General features: G+C 49.4%; 7 protein-coding genes across 7 annotated transcripts; 4 read left to right on the top strand and 3 right to left on the bottom strand.

Annotated features, from left to right (window-relative positions):
- Positions 1–1925: 1925 nt before the first annotated feature.
- On the bottom strand, positions 1926–3649 carry N7508_004954 (uncharacterized protein; the record flags this gene model as incomplete). Its single annotated transcript, XM_058463020.1, has 2 exons — positions 1926–3494; positions 3563–3649. The coding sequence occupies 2 exons, from the start codon at positions 3647–3649 to the stop codon at positions 1926–1928; spliced, it is 1656 nt and encodes a 551-aa protein (XP_058319498.1).
- A 3908-nt stretch (positions 3650–7557) lies between these two features.
- On the top strand, positions 7558–8750 carry N7508_004953 (velvet factor family protein; the record flags this gene model as incomplete). Its single annotated transcript, XM_058463019.1, has 4 exons — positions 7558–7764; positions 7814–7893; positions 7944–8414; positions 8474–8750. 4 exons carry the CDS (start codon positions 7558–7560, stop codon positions 8748–8750), a joined length of 1035 nt encoding a protein of 344 aa, XP_058319497.1.
- A 2489-nt stretch (positions 8751–11239) lies between these two features.
- On the top strand, positions 11240–11806 carry N7508_004952 (putative IgE binding protein; the record flags this gene model as incomplete). The annotated part of the gene is made up of 1 exon (XM_058463018.1): positions 11240–11806. The coding sequence occupies one exon, from the start codon at positions 11240–11242 to the stop codon at positions 11804–11806; it is 567 nt and encodes a 188-aa protein (XP_058319496.1).
- Positions 11807–12611: 805 nt separating this feature from the next.
- On the bottom strand, positions 12612–14263 carry N7508_004951 (uncharacterized protein; the record flags this gene model as incomplete). The annotated part of the gene is made up of 3 exons (XM_058463017.1): positions 12612–12855; positions 12906–13981; positions 14039–14263. The coding sequence occupies 3 exons, from the start codon at positions 14261–14263 to the stop codon at positions 12612–12614; spliced, it is 1545 nt and encodes a 514-aa protein (XP_058319495.1).
- A 97-nt stretch (positions 14264–14360) lies between these two features.
- N7508_004950 (MutS family protein MSH4) lies at positions 14361–17268 on the top strand (the record flags this gene model as incomplete). The annotated part of the gene is made up of 6 exons (XM_058463016.1): positions 14361–14849; positions 14899–15258; positions 15305–15454; positions 15503–15622; positions 15674–15761; positions 15809–17268. 6 exons carry the CDS (start codon positions 14361–14363, stop codon positions 17266–17268), a joined length of 2667 nt encoding a protein of 888 aa, XP_058319494.1.
- A 249-nt stretch (positions 17269–17517) lies between these two features.
- On the bottom strand, positions 17518–18039 carry N7508_004949 (SNF2 family N-terminal domain protein; the record flags this gene model as incomplete). The annotated part of the gene is made up of 1 exon (XM_058463015.1): positions 17518–18039. The coding sequence occupies one exon, from the start codon at positions 18037–18039 to the stop codon at positions 17518–17520; it is 522 nt and encodes a 173-aa protein (XP_058319493.1).
- A 200-nt stretch (positions 18040–18239) lies between these two features.
- On the top strand, positions 18240–19192 carry N7508_004948 (uncharacterized protein; the record flags this gene model as incomplete). Its single annotated transcript, XM_058463014.1, has 3 exons — positions 18240–18303; positions 18536–18679; positions 18732–19192. 3 exons carry the CDS (start codon positions 18240–18242, stop codon positions 19190–19192), a joined length of 669 nt encoding a protein of 222 aa, XP_058319492.1.
- Positions 19193–19262: the final 70 nt, after the last annotated feature.

Below are 19262 nucleotides of genomic sequence, written 5' to 3'. Positions count from 1 at the left end.
GGCGCTTGTTCGGATATTCGACGGGATTTGTTTGTTTTTTTTTTGCCTTGTCTTTTTCGAGAAGTTTTGAAGTTGGAGCTCAGATTCTCATGCTTTCTCTTATTCGTTTTACTCTTACCTCTTTTCTCGTCATCATGGCTTGGTTTCGAATCTTTAAAAGTCGGATCGTGCCTTTTATGTCTAGGATACCCCTTTGATAGTCACGCATGTTATTGTTTACATTTATGGTTGATACTCCGATTTATCCACATCAATACCCTAGAGGTTTCTATTTATTGAGATAGTTGGAATGCCTCAAGGATCAAGTTTGTGTTTGTTTCTTGTCCGGATCTCTGGGGCAGTGCAGTCTGCTAGTTCTGCACGGATAATCATCATTCCTCTTCTTCTTTTTCTCTTTATCTGCCTCTCTCTCTTGGAAGCTTCCGTTCATCATTCGTTTATATTCTAGGACTACAAAGCTTGCTACAGAGTTAACATACGCACATTACCATCGATGCCGTGACGCTCTTTCCCTATGGCACCACTTCACATTTTCACTCTCGCGTCATTGTTTTCACCGCTCCAAGCTCTTCCATGAGACTTCAATAACTTGATATCCGAATGTGAATCTTAACATGGCAACAAGATGTCTCCTTCGGAGAGCGAGGACCTCCAGACCCTCCGGTCGTCGATTAAGGTGTGTGCATGTGCCTGCGAACCCGACCTGGCATTTGGTCTTAACTGAACTCAGGAGCCCTCTAAGAAGAAGCCAGCTGAAAATAATCAGGATTCTTGCCGGGTACCTAGCCCAATATGAAACGCAGAATATAACGACGAGCTTGTGCTTTTGTCTATACCGGGATCGTTGCCAGCGTCTCACACCCTATTGTTTTGTTAGCTGCTCCCCTCATGGCGCCACTCATTCTGTCCCAACATGACTAGGAGGCATACTGACGCATCCTGCTTACCAGAACAATCATGAATATGCTTCCAATACCTTTGGGAATATGAGCAAGACCGAAATGTATTTCCAACCCTCATCACTGTACTCAGATACTCCGGTACGGTAACTGGAACCTCACGTCCAGACCCGCTTGCACGCCGGCTTCATGGCGGACTTGATCCGGATATGTGCGTAGCGGTGGGCTGATCTCCAAAGCCCCTGCTCGATAACATTGAAGGGGTGGAGGAAAATCAGAAGTCCTGAAGAGGTTTCGACTTACATTCTTGCTCTTGGCACTACATGCCTTCTCTTTGCACTCCTACTCATTCATGATCGATGGCTTTCCTTCTCATGGGAGACTGGATGGCCGGCCAGGGCATTATCATGTGTTCCTTTGGGGCATACGCTGTAGGTTGCGGCTTGTGGAGAAAGGATTAGCATCATATATGTAGAAGATACTGCGGCTTCTCGATTACTTCGCCGGCGCTGTTCTTGCTCACATTGGACAGCGTTGAGATTGGAATTCTTTATCTTCACGGCTATTTGGACTGATTTATATTCCCATTTCACTTTACCGATGAATACTACGTATAGGAACTCAATCTTACCGAGCAGATATAAATGATTACTCATGAATTAAGAAATAATTATCACACTCTGCTTCATGACAACAAGATGAAATGCATTTGAGAACAGTCTCGATCCTCCAAAAAGAAGTGAAAGGAAAAAAGCAATGTCCTGACATTCATGCCGTAATTTGAGGAAAATAACTTGAGAACCATAGAAATATGGCATCTGCTACTGGTTGCAGCCACCTCTTGGAGGCGCAGGCGTGATCAGTCTTGAATTGTTTCAACTTTGACCACTGCTATCTGCTCTGTCGTCTCAGCTCTGTTGGCCGGTATGGTTGACAGCTTAGTTCATCACTTGTAGGATAGACGGTACTATCAACGTGGCAATCAATTGAGTTACCAGAGGGGTTTTGGACCGGATGCTGGAAGGTTTAGCGGGGGGAGGTGTCAAATTGGTGATCAACAATGGTTGGAACGGGATTTTGAGCAGGTGGTTGGCTGGGTTGCTGAGTAGGCTGCTCACTATAGTACTGATCTGGACGCAGGATGCATTGAGCAGGCTCTTGGATGGGAGTTCGATCCGGTGTCTGAGCTAGTTGCTGAGCGGGCTGCTGAATAAGTGGGATAGGCTGAACGGGCTGAACGGGTTGAATTGGTTCCTGGGCAGCCTTTTGTGAGGCTACTTGGGCAGACGTTTCCACGGTTTGCTGATCACTTTTTGGATCGGGCTGTTGAATGGGCCTCTGAACGAGCTGACCGATCTCCTTTTCCAAAAGATAACCAGCTGAGTTTCTGATGGGACTTTTGGTCGGACTTGGTGTAGTAGGTTGTGTCTGGATTGAAGCAGGGCTGTCAACCCGGTGGCCAGCGATGATGTCCTGGGGCTTTTGTTGAGCATGGTGAAGATTCTCTTCAGCAATTTGCTGAGGTTGAGCTTGAGCAGACAGATCAATGTGAAGGCTGCTCGGGGTTCTGACAGAGTTCTGGCTGGGATATTGAGCTTGACAGTCAGTGGCATTTTGAACCTGGTTGTGAGCGGTTGACTCGACGTAATGGCTGGCTAAGTTCTGGACTGCTCCTTGAATGGGATATTGAACATCTTGTTCAGCAAGACCATCAACAACGTCGTTCATGGAATGATCAACATGTTGGACAGGCGTTTTTTTAAAATGTTCAGCAAGATCCATTGCTTCCACTTCAGTCCGTTGCTCCTCCTTAACTTTCACGTTCGGGGGACTCTCATGAGAAGAGGTCCGCTGCTCCCAATTGACGATTGGGCCAAATCTGGTCATGGGCGACTGCGTTTCAGGTTGAACGGGCAAGCTGTTGAGCTGCTCGCCAAAATTCAAGGTTCCAGCTTCGGGCTGTTGTCTCCCTTCAACTTTCACAGCCTGTGGATTGTGAGGAGAAGAAGGTCGCTGCCCCCAGCTGATAGTTGGACCGAAGTTGGTCATTGTAGACTGCATTCCAAAGTCCTGTGTCTCAAAGCCTGTTGATCCGGCTGTCAATGCATATGCATAGCTGTTTTGAATTTCCGGAGATTGGTATGGGTTCATGAAAGATGTCCCTGGGCTAACGAGTGGTAGCCCTGACGACATTCGAGCCGCATATTGGAACCCTCTTGATGCAAAGTCTTGTGGCAGGTAAGGGTAGGATTGGATGATGTTGTTGTTGCTGTTGTCAGGCATTGACTGAGAGTAATTCGCATAATCCTGCATGCCTGAGTACCCTTGGATTCTCGATTCGCCTTTGAAAAATGGGTTGCTGCGCAAAGATGTATCTATGGGTTCCATCTTGGGCATCCCGGATAGATCCATTGGGAAGCCTGGTCGCATTTGCATATCGGTGGGGGGGTCCACTGTTTTGACTTTCTTCGGCTTTCTCTTTGCCCGAGCCACTCCTGTAGTACCATCCATCTGTTGCCGAAAACGGGAATATCGCATGCGAGCAGCATGACCATTGGATATCTCTAGCTCAGAGGCAACACGATTCCAGTTGATCTATACGCCTTGATGATTAGAGTTCTGCTCGAATACTCAGGTGAAGTGATATGTGGAGAGTAGCTCACCGACTTCAGGTCCAACTGCTTGATGATAGTGTAGAGAAACTTTGCAGTCGGGTTATCGGTCTCCAAGACCTTGTGTCGCTGGACCATCTTTGCAGATAGATTCAGTGGTTGGAGCGTAGTATGAGAGCGGAAGTCATTGACTGAACATTGGACTCAATATATAACGGGCTAAAATGGATTTAGTTCAGGGCATGCAGAATGTTTGTTAGATGCATACAAGATTGCTTTATGTTATTTAAAAGGAATCCTTAGCATCTGGAATCTATACACTTTATGTCTTCCATAGTGTACATAGGAGGTTTGTCTTCTTAACCACGGCAGCCTGCTTGCTTCTTTGTGTACTGCTAGTGAGATACTGCAACCAATCATTCCATTAAACAATGGACTAAAGAAAGAGACCACTGAGATCTTCTATATTGTACTAAATTCTTTCAATTTCAACGGTTTAGAGACGTGATATCCATCCATAATAGAGGGTATCATGCCAAAATATCGGTGGGCACGTATTCTCACATGCCGATGATTGCCCTGGCGATTGACCGTGATGAGCCAACAAAAAGTCAGAAGACACTGAGCTCTATTCTATATCATCCGGGGAGGTTTAGGTGTCTATGGTTGTTTTAGATAATTGGCAATATTCTAATAATTGGCTGTTGTGTCAAAAAACCACTTGAGGGATTGAATGAGGAAAATACCGTCTTATACTCAGTGGAAATCTCATAAAGTGTGGTTAAACAAAAACGAAATCATATGTTGGGTGCTTCGGGGTGGTTGTTTATATCGTGATTCGGAACTAGGGCGTCTGCTATCGTGTGATTAGAAAGGAAAATAGTAAAAAACCGAGGAGCCCGAGAAAACGTGGGACTAAGCTCGCACGCTTTTGTTAGGCTCATACTTCCATTGACGGGATTGGGGACAGGGAGCCCTTTAAGTTGTTGATATACAGGAAGGCTCCACCCATGCACTAGCGCGTGCAGCCCCCCACATATCATCCATGCAAAGAGATGTCACACCGTTACTGCACCTACCGAGAGCTTGTCAAAGCAGACCAGCTCCAGCAGATTCCTGGAGCATACAATCAAGACCCAGGCCCAACCTGTTCAGGAATAGAGTACCTAGATATTTGTCAGGTTCGACTATCAACATCAAGGAACCACCACGTGCTGGGCACATCAGCAGCGCTTATGCGCACCCTGGTCGCAGATCGCATACGATGTTATCCAACCCAGAGAGCACGGGTTTGAACACAACCATACAGAAGAATTCACTGTTTCCTCGGACTTTTGCAGTTTGCGACCATGCCTCAGTCGCAGCCATCCTCGCTAGAACCATCGTCATTGTCAGCTGCCATTAATGCACCCGAGTAACCAATTGACTATTCCAATTTACCTCGTCTAGTCCCGGGTTACAAATATTGCCGATGCGCGATTATGTTGACAGGTTGTACCTGGTACATTGGTGACGACAACGAACCTCTGGCCAAGTGTGAGCCAAGTGTGAGCCAAGTGTGAATGCTGCCTTCAAAAATCCAAGAGTGGAAGGAATGCTCGCCTGAGCTGTAGAGGAAGTTCATTGTCGCGTGCCGGTCGAGACCTCTACCTTCCTGCCGCTGCCTGTCTAATATGAACGCCGAACGCTGAGTATTCTCCCAGGCATTGCAGCGCCACACCTACAAGGCCAACAAAGCTGCCAAACAAGCCGTAGCTGAACAGGAATCCACCATGATTCAATCTTCTTTTGAGGCTTCTTTCTATTGTTCCTGTATCTGCCCAGTTTGGTTGATTTGTGTTCCGATATTTGTGCTTGAGGCACCATCCCTGCCTGTATCTTTTTTTTTTTTTTTTCAGTCATGTTTATCTTTTGATCATGGTAGTGTTGAGCTCGTTCCATCCCAATAAATGAGTAGCGGCAAAAGTACGGTGAATAAAAAGCGCCAATCTCCGTGGTGATCTCCATCTTGCATGAATATGACAGGTAAGGCTGACTCTCGGGAGTTGGCGATCACCCGTGTGGGACCAAAACGGCCAAGCACGGAGGGCCATGAGGATGGGTCTTTTTTTTTCTCTGTCTGTTTTGGTCGGAGACCTGCTGCTTCGACAAAGCTAGATCTGAGAAAGTCACTGGATGAAGTCAACCAGCAAACAACATCATGCTTGCCCGACGGTCTTTGTCTAGTCACGTGATCCCGACACTTGGCGAAAAAAGAATTCCTCAGCTATGTTAATATCAGTTATCTGGATGAAAAAAAAAGGGTTGATAGACTGCCACCTGTCATTTAGATCGGAAGGGATATGATATCCACTGTGGAGTGATATCGGAAATTGGCGGTTGATATAGAGCCGAGTCAGCCCCGGAGTTGATAGATCACATCAGTCTTTCCTTCGGTCACTCCCTCTCTGTCTCTCTCTCCTTTTTTCTTCGTCTCGCACCTAGTGCAGGGGAGCGTGTATCTCCAATCAAATCATCTCACGAGCAACCGCAATAATCCGCTATCCCGCCCCGATTATTGGGTAGGTGCATACCCCGGTCTTGTCGTGACATCTAGCGGTCTGGCGTTTTTCCTCGATGCGATTATGCAGCCCGCTGGAATAGGGTGGCTTGCCAAGTTATGAAAGGTGTCAGTCCAGATGACAATATGCACCCAAGGGGCTGCCATCCGAGTCGATTGGCCTTAGTGTGTCTGACACACCTGCAATGGGTCAGGGCTTGGCCATAATATTCCCTCTTCTGTGTTCATTGCAGTATTATTCAGCTGTTACATACCTACCAGGCAAGTACAGACACAGCTTTGACCATGGCCTGGCCTTTTCCTCCGCGTAGGTCCCCGATTTAGCCAACGCCCTGAGTCCCCAACGAAGACCTGCCATTTGAGCCGAATCGATGTGGATGAACCCTTGCATACACCCTTCATATGTGACAACGATAGTCCAATCAGGTTCCTTGACGCGCTAGCCCATCACTCCCGTTCATTCCATTCGGCAGTTACCATGCTTTCGGGACTCGCCATCGCACATGGATGTCCAGGGGAGGCTGCAAGGGGCTGGACAGGTTTACAAGAGGACAGGATGTACCCCTGGCTCACGACTCTAATTACAGCGTTGAGGCTCTCGGTATGTCACTCCGAAGAGTCGGGCTTGAGTGGCAATGGCCAGTGGCCATCTTATATCCGATCTTTTCTCCGCGCGGTGGCTGATGTTTCATTGTGCTGACCCCTGTCGTCGCTTTCACCTCTGGTTCGTGTCAGGCCCTCAGTACGAGAACCAAACTATCGTTAAGTGTAGGGTCGAACATGGGCCGACAGCTTGTGGTTCGGGCCCTGACGATGATCCTAGGTTGTGGGATGAAGGGAACAGATCTACGACAGTGGATAGATCACGATATCAAAGTACCCCGTAGATCATGCAGATGATCTCCCCCATGTAAAATGCTTCATACTGTTCAATTAGCAATTCCATATCATACTGTAGGTCATGGCCCGAGAAACGGGTAAATGACCGGAAATGGACGACCGGTTGCGGTTGAGAGTTACATCCCGAGCGTCTGGGAAGGTTCCTGCGGCAGATCTTTGCGGTCGAGAATTAAATAGTCAACGTCACTTCATTTTTCTTCTTCCTCCCATACCTCGTACTTTGGGTACTTTGCGCACAAACTTCCGGGCTCGAGTCGATCCGTGGAATCCCAGCGAATCTCCCGCACTTTTGACGGCGTCATCGTGCGGTTCACCCAGACATCAGGGTCTTCACGTCTCTGTCGCTCCTTCCAAACTCCATTTGGATTTAATCTGTTCGACTCATCCTCCGTCTCTCACTCTCGCGATCGCATTCTCCAGTCCACTTCGAGTCCCCTCGACACCGACGCCGCCACCGACACAGTTTTTGCCGGAGTCGATGCTCCAGTGACGTCTGAAACCCGCGGGGTCGCATGTCACTACACCCCGCTACAAAGAAGATCTGATCTCTAAAGAAGACATCCTCGGTTGATCTCTATCTGGTACCATGTACGCCGTCGAGGATAGACATCATCCCGTTCCGCCTCCTCTGTCAATGGATCGCATCTCTGCTCCGACCGGAACTCCCTACCCGTCCAACCCGCTACGGTCCGATCAGCTAGGATCCGTGTCACAGAGACATGAGGGTCGAATCTACTCTTTACAGGTGGTGCAGCAGCCGATCCGAGCTCGCATGTGTGGTTTTGGTGACAAGGTGGGTGCTTGGTCCGCATTCCTCGCCGTGCGTTACTAACAGCTTCCAGGACCGGCGACCGATCACCCCTCCCCCATGCATTCGTCTGATCGTGCGTGACGAGTTCACGGACAAAGAAATCGATATCAAGTATGTGTCTTGACCGGCACCCGAGTGATAGCTCGCTGATTGCCTTTTAGTGAAATCGATACCTCTTTTTATGTCCTCACCGTCGACTTATGGAATGTTGACGGTACCAACGAAGTCAACCTCGTGAAGCACTCCGCTACCTCTCCCTCCATCTCTACCGCCATGTCCTCCTCATACCCTCCCCCGCCACAGAGCATGTCTCCGACATACCCAACCACCTACAACCAGGCGGCTCCCTACAACTACCCTCAGATGGGCAACTACTACGGCGGTCAGCAAGTGGCATACCAAAACCAATACGGCCAGCCAGTGACCTACCCGCAATACTATGCCGGCGGCCAGATGCCCGCATCCATGTCCCCCGCAGCGCAACCCGTGTCGGGAGGGCCAGGTGGAATGTTCACCCGCAATTTGATCGGCAGTCTGAGCGCCAGTGCCTTCCGATTGACAGATCCGGATAATAAGATCGGGGTATGGTTTATTCTGCAAGATCTGAGTGTCCGGACAGAAGGGACGTTCCGGTAAGACGCCTCTCGGAGCCTGTCAAATAAGAGATCCGGACAATTACTAACCAATTCAGTCTGAAAATGAGCTTCGTCAACGTCGGCACACCATCAACGGAATCAACAAACGGCGCGCCGGTGATCAACCACGGAACCGCACCAGTGTTAGCTTCCGTTTTCTCCGAACCGTTCCAAGTCTTCTCCGCCAAGAAATTCCCCGGTGTCATCGAAAGCACCCAACTCAGCAAATGCTTCGCGCTTCAGGGGATCAAGATTCCCATCCGCAAGGACGGTGTAAAAGGGCCCCGTGGCCGAGGCGGCGACGGGGACGACGATGACGAAGGCGACTATTAAAAGGGCGGTACCTGATCCATAATTCTGTCTCTCGCGTACTGAGTGATCGATCCTGGTTCTACGTACCAGTCCAATTTCCTATACTCTCTCTTTCCTTTCCTCTTATATCCCTTTACTGGGCCAATGAATCAAGACGTGGGAAAAACGGCGGGGGCGCTGTGTTGGCTTAACGGTAACGGTGTTTGGGCCTCTTCTTTCTATATTGGCTACACGGACCGGTGCTGGGGGTTTTCTGTCTTGTCTTGTGTCTTTATGTTTGTGTTCGTCTATGGCTTATGGCTTACTTTTCTCTTCTCTTCTTTTCTCTTCTTCTTCCATTCTTCCCTTTTACTATTTCACCCTTGCTGTGTTGGCCTCTGGCCGTGTCTATTCATACCTCGGCGGCAAATGGTCCGCGCGTACATATTCTTTTCTTCTTTCTTCTTTTCGTTGTCGAGACGGATCGAAATGAATGGCTCGTCATTCTTTGGGTTTGTTTCGGCTTATTGTTTTCCGGGCTGGCGGTTTGCCCGGTCTAGAAAAAAGTTGTTACTCTAATATATGGGATTTCTTATTCTCTCTCTGTCTCTCGCTTATTCTTTCTTTGTCTGTTGACGTCGAGCTGTCGGTGAGTGGGTCTTCCTGCAGTTTTAGATCGAAGCTTTGTCTCAAACTTCATTGATGCAATGATACATCATGTGCTCGACTCTCTAGTTGCTTTTTTTTTCCCTTTTGTTTCAGATCTGGTAGATAGAGACATGGGCTACTCCCAAAGATAAGCCCATCTCAACAGGAAGCTGTTATATCAGCACAGCTTCAACAATCAAGTGTCAACCCTGGTCCATCACCCATATCTACCTCCTTCCCACTTACCTAGGCGTACAACCCATAGACCCCAGACTGGATACACCGTAGTCCAAGCCCACGCACCCCTTACTCTTTAATTAATTCCCTGCAAACAGAAGCCAACCACATGACACCGTTCACAAACAACGAAACAAGATCCGTACACACCCATCGCACCACACTCAATGCCGTCCACATCATACATGTACATGTAACACGGTCCTTGAGATCCGCACCACGAATTGTCCACACACATCCTCTTTATAGGCAACAGTAAGCAGAACGGTGTAAACGGGCGCGTGGGACAATGTGTGATGGGCGTGCAACGGATGAAGTCATTCAACAGGCCATCTCCGTGGTGTCTATTGAGCCTGGTTTGGGCCTGGTAGGGCTTGTATCACGGATCATTTCTATGGAATAACCTTGTTCGATGTCTGTACCCGGGGAGGCACATCATGGATGGCGGGTCAGGGGTTACTGTCTCGGCATGGAATCGGGGAACTGAGGATGATTCTGTACATGTATAGTATTGCATGATGGTCTTTGACAGTGGATATCCCGGTGTGTTCCGATGTTTATTTGCCCTTATTGTTCAACACGAGGTGCCGATATAATGTGATTTTGAATCAGATATTGACCCAAGACATCAGTGTCGAAAATTGTACAAATCTTTCTCGGGGCAGGAGTTGGATCCGGACCCAGAAAAGGTGATGTCAGATGCTATAAAGATGAGGCCTTTGCGAGAGACATGTATATAGCACGAGTCCTAATAAAGAGGGTCTTGGCGAACAGCGTCATGGATGGGTTAGTGGTCTTAGCATGAGAATGGAGCATGTTTGCTGAGCACCGACTATTCTTGGAGACTCCCTGCATCGGAAGTTGAGTGCATTTCTGTGGATATGCGCCACTATTCGCAGTGGGTCGTGGGGGGGTGAACATGCAGTAGTGCAAGTCTTGGAAGAATCCCATTCTCTATCCTGAGCCTTGACTTTGCCGAGCAACCCGGTTCAAACCGTTCAGTGAAACAAAAGCGAAAGTAGAAAATGCCTCGAAGTATGAAAGATGCACTCCCAGCGGGGCAAAAGTGAGACAGGGATGTGACGATCTTCACCGCGAACCTCGTTTACAATGGGATCCTCCGCATCTTGGCAAGCCACAGAACTCATGAGGAATAGCATGACTCGGATATCTGTTTAGCAGGGGTTTAGTAGGGGTATTAGCCTATTATGCCCTGCAAAGCCCGTCATTCTGTCTCAGAATTTAGCCTTAGGGCGAAGACTAGTCTGTCCGAACGACACCGTAGCATAGAAACTCGAGATAATATTAGATCTTAAAGACATACATGCAACTCGCATGTCTCAAATTTTACCTGTTCGTCCACATATTTCATCCAATGGGAATGTCGCCCCTCGGTCTCTCCGCGCGGACAAAGCCGACAGTCTATGACGGGCAGTTGGGTCTCCCTGGACGACCGAATTGAAGCGTTCCAAGGTCCAGGGGAGAAGTTCTAACTTACATGTGCCTGTGTGTATCTCCAGGGCTATATAAGGACTCTCCATCCCACCTGCTCATCTTCTCTATCAAACACAAACCACTCATCCCCAACACACTCCATCTATCAATCCTCTTGCTTCTCCAACCAACCACTCAACAAAACCACCAAAATGAAGTTCACCCTCACAGCCCTGGCCCTCCCGCTCCTCGCCAGCGCAGCCCCAGCCCCAGCCGCCAACCCACCCTTCACAGTAATGGCCGCCCGCTCCGCAAGCCCAATCCACTACCTGCAACTCAACGCCGCCGGCCAAAAGTTCTACCTGGGCGGAAACACAGCCAGCTACTGCCCAAGCCAGGTCAAGGACTGCCCAGCCGGAAACCAAACCGTCTTCGCGCCCGGCGGCACCTCAATGGACACAATGGTGCCCGGCGGACAGCAGGTGTACATCGACCCCAATGGCGCATTGAGCTTCACTCAGGCCCACTCGGCCAATATCCCCGCTGGTTCTTCTTACGGGCCGTTTGCTTATGAGGCTGGTGAGCCTTGGTCGCACTATGTTTACCAGGGCTGGGGTGCCAGTGGGTTCATGGCTTGTCCCACTGAGGATAGCCGTTGGCAGGTGTTTGGGGCTTTGGCTAATGCGACTGTCCCCAAGGGTGATGTTGATGAGTGTCTTGGCTTCTCGGCTATGGCTATTACTTATGAGGGTGATGTTCCTGCTTGGCAGTATATCTAGATCTCGATCTTGGATTTGGATTTAGATTTGTTTCTTGTCTTGAGGCGAATACCTTTTTGCATGATGGATTGTTTTCCTTGTTGATTGTATCTAGCTAGTTTGCAATGAGAATTTTGTATTCCAATGTCATTCTTTACTGTATATTTGCGGTGTAGAAAGTGATATGTTTGGTTACACTAAGTTTTTAGGTTTGTGGCTAATGGCGTCGGTGGCTGCAGGGGTGGAGGGTAGCACTCGTCCCAACGAACTTAGTCTGGACAAGGTGAGATGCTGCGGTATTTACTTGACTTGAACGTATGTATACTAGCACACCAAGTATTCCTAACGGTAGTACAACTTCTACATAGAGCAACCCATAGATCAAACATGTTCGTTAAGCGCCTAAATACATAAAAGACGTCCTTTATACTGCCCCAGGCAGTCGTAAGACAGGGTTCATAAACACAAAGCATATTTTAAGCATCATCTAACTTCTGTGCTTATCCACCTCGCAGCATCTAGATCAAGCCAAAGGCAAGCTTGTCAGACTATAACGGTCTGATCTGCCCAAGGTTCGCGGATGTCTTGCATTTAGGCAATTATCCCCATCGCCAGACCGAGGAAGCCATGGGAGCTTCGGGGGGTGTGAAGCAAACTTCACTGAAAGCATCGGCTCTCAGGGTTGGGTTCCTCGGATTCGAGATATATCGGACTGCTGGCGTCCATGCCGTTCTGGAGTTGTGTTCACTCCAACTCCAATGGACCATGTTTCCAGATCAGATAGAGTGTGGAAAGCGTTTGGCAGGTTGATGTCAAGTGACTAGGTCTAGTTTCTCCAGATCTTGATCGCCTTGTCTTTACCTCCACTGCCGATCTTTTGTCCATCGGGACTCCAGTCGACAGCAAAGACCTCGTCTTTGTGGCCAGGCAGATCCATTGACAATTTACCGGTGCGCACGTTCCAGATCTTCAGAGTAGTATCCTTGGATGAGGATACCAGCATGCGCGAATCGGCAGAGAAACAGCACTGGTAGACGGCTCCCACGTGGCCGCGGAAAGTGTTGATGAACCTAGGTTGGTTAGCCATATTTCAAATATACTTCATGTTGGAGACACTCACTTTCCATCACGACCGTTCCATAGCTTGACGTGGTTGTCAAATCCAGCCGAGGCAATGTAAGCCATGTCCGGGGAGAAGGTAACGTGGTTCACCTCCTTCTGATGACCCAGCATCCGAGCGACGGGCTTGTTAGAGCTAGATGGCTCCCACAGATACATAGTGAAATCATCACTAGCCGACACCAAGCGTTCGACAACCTTGTTGTTCACTGTAGCCGCCTCCTCGAATCTCTTCTTAGCGGCAGCGACCTTCTCCGCCTCGGTCGCGGGGACCTTGCCAGTGTGATCATGATACGCAGTGCGGAGAGCAAAGTCGGTCGACAGTGCGAGGTGGTTGACACGGTGAGCATGGGCGGACAGAGTCTGCAAAAGCGTTCCGTCCTTGGGGTTCCAGATCTTAATGGTCTTATCGTGAGACGCAGTGTAGATCCTACCAGTACCACCCCACTTCACGCAAGTAACAGAAGACTTGTGGCCAGTAAGCACATGGTCAATGACTCTTGAAACAACATCCCACACCCGCACAGTCGAGTCCTTAGACGCAGATGCCAGACGAGGCCGTCCAGACTCCTGCACGTGGTAAGGCTCCCACGCCAAATTGGTGATCCACTTCGCATGGCCCTTGAGCGGGCCACCGAGCGCCTGACCCTTCTTTGCATCCCAGAAGCGAACAGTGTTGTCCATGCTACCGGTCGCGATCATGGCGCCGTTCGGCGAGTATGCGACGGCCAGCACCCAGCTAGTGTGGCCCTTCAGGGTATGTAAAGGAACACCCATGTCACAATCCCAAATACGGGCGGTCTTATCTCCACTACCGGAGACCATGTTGGAGGAAGAGATCGGGGAGAAGGATGTGGCTAGGATGGCTTCGCCGTGTCCCGGGATGGAGGCGGCGCATCGTGAGACCGCTCTCACTCGGAAGACGGCTTGGGGTGTGAAGTATAGCGAGACTGTGTCTTCGGTTGTTTTGATTCCGGGCTGGAGGAGTGAGTGGTAGACGTCGGAGAGAATGTCGATTGTCTCGCCTTCATTTTCGGACTGGTGGGTGAACCGGTATGGTACTCGGCCTTCGTCGTCCTATAATCTTGTCAGAAACACATCAATTGCGGCCGGAGGGTCAAGCTCATTGCTTACATTTCCTTGTAATGTGTTCAAGAGAGTCTCGAGGTTCTTGACGTTCGCATCGGCGACTGGGACGGAGACCGCAGGCCCGGTGGCATTTCCGGTTGCTTGATCGTAGAATTGCACACGAACACTACCCAAGTCGGATGGAATACCCTGGATCTCTTGCTGCTCGCGAGCCTTCTCGGCCTGAGCAACCTTTTGGCGCTTGCTGGGGGGAGGATAGAGAGTGGCCATTTTGTCGTTGGGTTTTGCTGAGGAGAGAAATTTTGAGGGAAAATATCTTTTATCTTATCGCGTATCACTTCTCCACTACAACTACTCCAGCTTCACCATGTCTGTCTATTCGGACTCACGAGTGTCGCTGAGTTCTTTTGTTCCAACTTCTAGGGCTGGTAGCAGATTTCCAAGAACAGGGAGGCCAACTACCACAGCCACCAGCGTTGCATCCCAGGATCTCATCTGCGCTGTCAGTGAATCGCGGGGCGTCTCATCGACCATTGGCCTCGCATTTGTCAATCTTGCGACAGCTGAAGCAGTACTCTGTCAGATATGTGATAGTCAAACTTATGTCAATACAATTATCAAGATCGGTGTTTTTGAACCCAGCGAGATCCTTTTCATGAACACTGCCAAAGAGTCCAAGTTTCGATATATCATCCAAGAGAACTTACCTGATCCAATGTTTACTTTCCTCGACCGCCGATGCTGGTCTGAGAAGACAGGTCATGAATATATGGACCGATTGGCCTTTTCAGAAGAAGTTGATTCGCTCAAGGTGACCCTGGGCGGGAACTATTTCGCAGCCTGTTGCTTTGCTGCTGTAGGATTGCTCCCATACTACCAGAGGGAGCTACTAACGTATGGCCTAGGTTCTCAAGTATGTCGAGATTGAACTACAGCGATCTTTCAACTCTCATTCTCTACGCATCCGGTTCGAACCATCCCAGGGGTCAATGACTATTGATTTGGCGACTATCGTATCACTCGAACTCATCCAGAACTTACAAAACGCGAAGTCTCGAGAAAGTTTGTACGGTCTGTTGAATGAGACCTTGACACCCATGGGGGCAAGGTTGCTCCGAGCTAGCATTCTACAACCATCGACCGAACGAGTGAAATTGAAGGCCAGATACAATGCCGTTGAAGATTTGTCGACCAAAGAGGATATGTTTGTATCTGTGAGACAGGCTCTCAAAGGCATCATTGATGCAGACAAAGTGTTGGCTGCAGTAAGTTTTGAATGAAGCACTAGAAAATTGAGCTAATAGAGTGAAGATCATATTGGTTCCAACCAAGCGAACAATGCAATACGTGGAGCAGTCCGTCAACTATGTTATCATGCTCAAAACTTATGTTTCGGCAATCAAAAATATCTTCCAAGCGCTTGCGACGGCACAAAGTGATCTTTTAGTTACCATACGCGAAGTATCAAAGTACCTTCAAATATGTTGAGCCTATACTGATATCTGCTAGCTTTGTGCTCCCGAGGGACATCATGCCATCGAGGAGCTCATGGACACCACATTGAATGATCATGTCACTTACCAAACAAAGCCACTCGATCTGAGAAACCAGCGCATTTACTGTGTCAAGGTCAAGCCTCATGTAGTTTCAGATTAGCTCCACCCAGCTAACAGTCTCTAGGCCGGTGTCAATAGTCTTCTTGATGTTGCCAGACAGACCTACAAGGAGGCAAATTCGGATGCCGCCGAGCACGTCAAGAACTTGTCAGGTAATTTGAGAATGAATCAATTCATGGATCGATCTAACAAGATCCAGAGAACTGTGACATCGTTCTCGATTTGAAATATGATATTGCCCGTCAGTACTACATCTCCATGCCAGCGGCAGAACCAGGTCCCCTTCCCGATGTCTTCATCAACGTCTACCGCAAGCGAAACCGCGTTGAGTGCCAGACGCTAGACTTGGTCAAACTCAATCAAAAGATCACTGATGCCCATAGTGAAGTGATTAACATGAGCGATCGCACAATCCAGGATCTCCTTCGCGACGTGTGCGACCAAGTATCTGGACTTTTCCGAGTCAGCGAAGCAATAGCAATGCTAGATATGCTAGCATCATTTGCCCAACTAGCAACCAGCCACGAATACATCCGACCAGAGTTGACAGATACCCTCGCTATCAAGTCAGGACGCCATCCAATCCGAGAACAAATTCATTCAAGCAAGTTCATCCCGAACGACGCATATGCAACCTCACAAACCCGTTTCCAGATCGTCACAGGCTGCAACATGAGCGGCAAATCCACTTACATCCGTGCCCTAGCTCTAACAACAATCATGGCCCAGATCGGTTGCTTCGTGCCCGCCCAATACGCATCTTTTCCAATTTCCCACCAACTCTTCGCCCGTGTCGCAACCTCAGACGGTCTCGACGCAAATGTTTCCACATTCGCAGCAGAGATGCGCGAAATGGCATTCATCCTGCGAAATATTCAACCGCGTAGCATGGTGATCATCGACGAACTAGGCAGAGGGACCAGCACGACAGATGGACTCGCCATCGCAGTCGCCCTAGCCGAAGCTCTCATCTCAAGCAACGCCCTCGTCTGGTTCGTCACGCACTTCCACGATCTGGCACAGATCCTCGCCGACCGCAGCGGCGTCATAAATCTTCATCTAGCAGCAGACATCGCCTCCGATGCTTCCAAAATGACCATGCAGTACCGAATCGCCGAAGGCCCCTTCCCAGATCGTCGATACGGACTCGTCCTCGCAAAGCTCACAGACCTTCCACCTGCTGTTCTAGAGAAGGCACAATCCGTCTCAGAGGCAGTAGATCAGCTCGCTTTGCGCCGAAACAGCTCATCGCGTGCTGTGGCCATCGCTCAGAAACGGAAATTGCTTCTCTCGCTACGGGAACAACTGTTTCTTGCTCGTGATGGTAACCTGGATGATGATACTCTCCGCTCTGTGCTGATCAAACTTCAAGATGACTTTGTGATGCGCATGGCTGCCATTAACCGAGAGATGGCCATGTATCCTGATCCTGAAAGTGTTCCAGATTCTGATGCACGTGCTGGAAATGTTTCCAATGCCTCCGCTCATACACTCGAAGCCCAAGTGCCTGTTTTCAACAAGGATCACGAGGAGGATGACGATACTTGTGCACCCAAACCTATCATTATTGACTCTGGGTCGGAACTCATGTCCGAGTCTGATCCGGTCACTGGTAATGACAGTGATAGTGTCGTGCTTGTTTCAGCGCACTCCAGCTAGCTCTATGGTGAGCTGATCAACCCCTATGTATTCTTTATTTGAGTAAATCTTATGCTTGTACTTTATATCGGGTGATGGAAAGGGCAATGGCTCAGCACGGTCTATTTCAGTTCTCAGATATAATATCACTTTTTCTGTATCCCTGTTCTACTCCTTTGTCTTACTACTACCCCTCTAGTCCCTCGCCTTGTGCGTGTCGCTCAAGACTTCGCTTCTCTGCTTCACTTGTTTCAATATGGAGACGCCACACTAGTGGTAAAACATCTGATCCACACGGTGGATCCGACTAGCTGACGGTTCCTCCGTTGATCTGAGGAGGGCGGACTCCATGATAAACGCATACCTTTTTCTCATACAGGTCCGACCGATGCCAAGAACCTCTTGGGTACCCACTAAGATACCTGGGCTACGGCTCTCGATAGTCTGGACGTGATATGTCTCAACAGTGGCGTAATACTTGAAGCTGCGGGTATGCTCATCTCGGTGGGAGATAGTGGCCGTGATCAACTTGAGATACAACTGTGGGAATTGTACATTTAGTTCGAGCCAAGCCACCATGGCTACCACGGCACACTCGCTGAAAACAAGATTCTTGCTCAAGGTCCCCGATCTTTTCCGTTCGGCAGTGTCGACCACCTCACGTATCTTGGCGAAGTCATAGGTGATGGACTGTAGCATCCCTTGGTAGGCGATCTGGTGACCTTGCGGCGGCCCAGTAATCAGTAGGTCACACCTCTTCGAGATGCGGTCCAGAAGTAGGAGGGTGGCCATGATCCGAAGTTGATGGAGTCGCGGGACGGATGGGAGATAGGCTTGCGTGAAAGTAACTATCCCCTACGCTCACTGCGTCTGAAGCAAGTTGATTGTTGGCGTCTAAAAAGACTGCTGGGGACGTAGTACAGTTTTGTGTGCTGAAGGAACATCTACCGGGTGTTCCCCAAGCGTACACAGGGCGGGAACGCATCCTTCCAATGTTTGAACTTCTTGTCGAAGAACTTGTTTCGCAGATTGGGAAAGGATACCACATCCACGCCCGTGGGCTACTTTCTTCATGGGTGGGTGGACGGAATTGCGACGCAAGTCCAGCTCATTTGGTGCTCTTATGAACACCGAACATACAAGACATGTTCTAAGCGAATGTTTCCGTACTAAGATTGGGGATTCCAGAGGAACTTGGTGGCTCGGCTAGCTCCGTTCTACAAATCTTTCGATACTTTCTTCCTCGCCGTCGCAGAGGTCTAGGATTTGCGCATCATCCGCGTTACAGTCGACCTTGATACTAAAGCCCCCACGTTCCTCAAGTCCGTCGTTAAAGGGAAAACACCACCAAGGCTATTTCCGCACAAGTCACGGCCAGCAGTACCTTGCGCAACATACTCCCGAGTACTCCCGGCCGAGCTCACCCCGGGCGGTTTGTTAGCTACTCCAGAGAGAGAAGCAATACGGCGAGTTTGATCCTACAGGAGACTTCGAGACAGATTACCTTTGCGACAATTACGTCTACAATGTCCGCTTTATCCCGCCTCGCGCCCCGGTGTCTAGCGTAGCTTACTCCTGCCTTATACAGCATATCTGCCTCGTCTTCACGTACAACACTTTATCGAGGGCATCGTGGGACGAAGTAGTCGCCGCCTACGAGAAGATACGCAACCGCTGCAAAGACGGGGTCCTCCCCTTTCTTGCGACAATAATCGCCGCTATGGGTGAAGCGTCTGTGTCGCACGCGGAAGCCGAGGCGTTTGCAACCCAGCGGGGCTATGTCTTTGTTAAGTTCTCGCCTATCACTGGGCGCGGCATCTGCGATGCGGTCGGCTCGCTGGTTGAGCTAGCGCACGGCGCTCGTGGTCAATATACTATGGATAAGGAGGGGTATACCCAGAGGTTCAAGAGGGCGGAAACATTTCAGGCATTATTTCCTAGCTAGGGATGCCCAACTCAAGAATAACATGTCACGGACTCCGTGGGCACATACAACCGTCTAAGCCAAAGTGGTT

This window comes from Penicillium antarcticum (genome assembly GCF_028974205.1).
Source record: "Penicillium antarcticum strain IBT 31339 chromosome Unknown utg000005l_segment0_segment0, whole genome shotgun sequence".
NCBI classification, from domain to species: domain Eukaryota; kingdom Fungi; phylum Ascomycota; class Eurotiomycetes; order Eurotiales; family Aspergillaceae; genus Penicillium; species Penicillium antarcticum.
The sequence above is the reverse complement of the archived record's forward strand: the minus strand, read 5'-3'. Positions and strand labels throughout refer to the sequence as shown.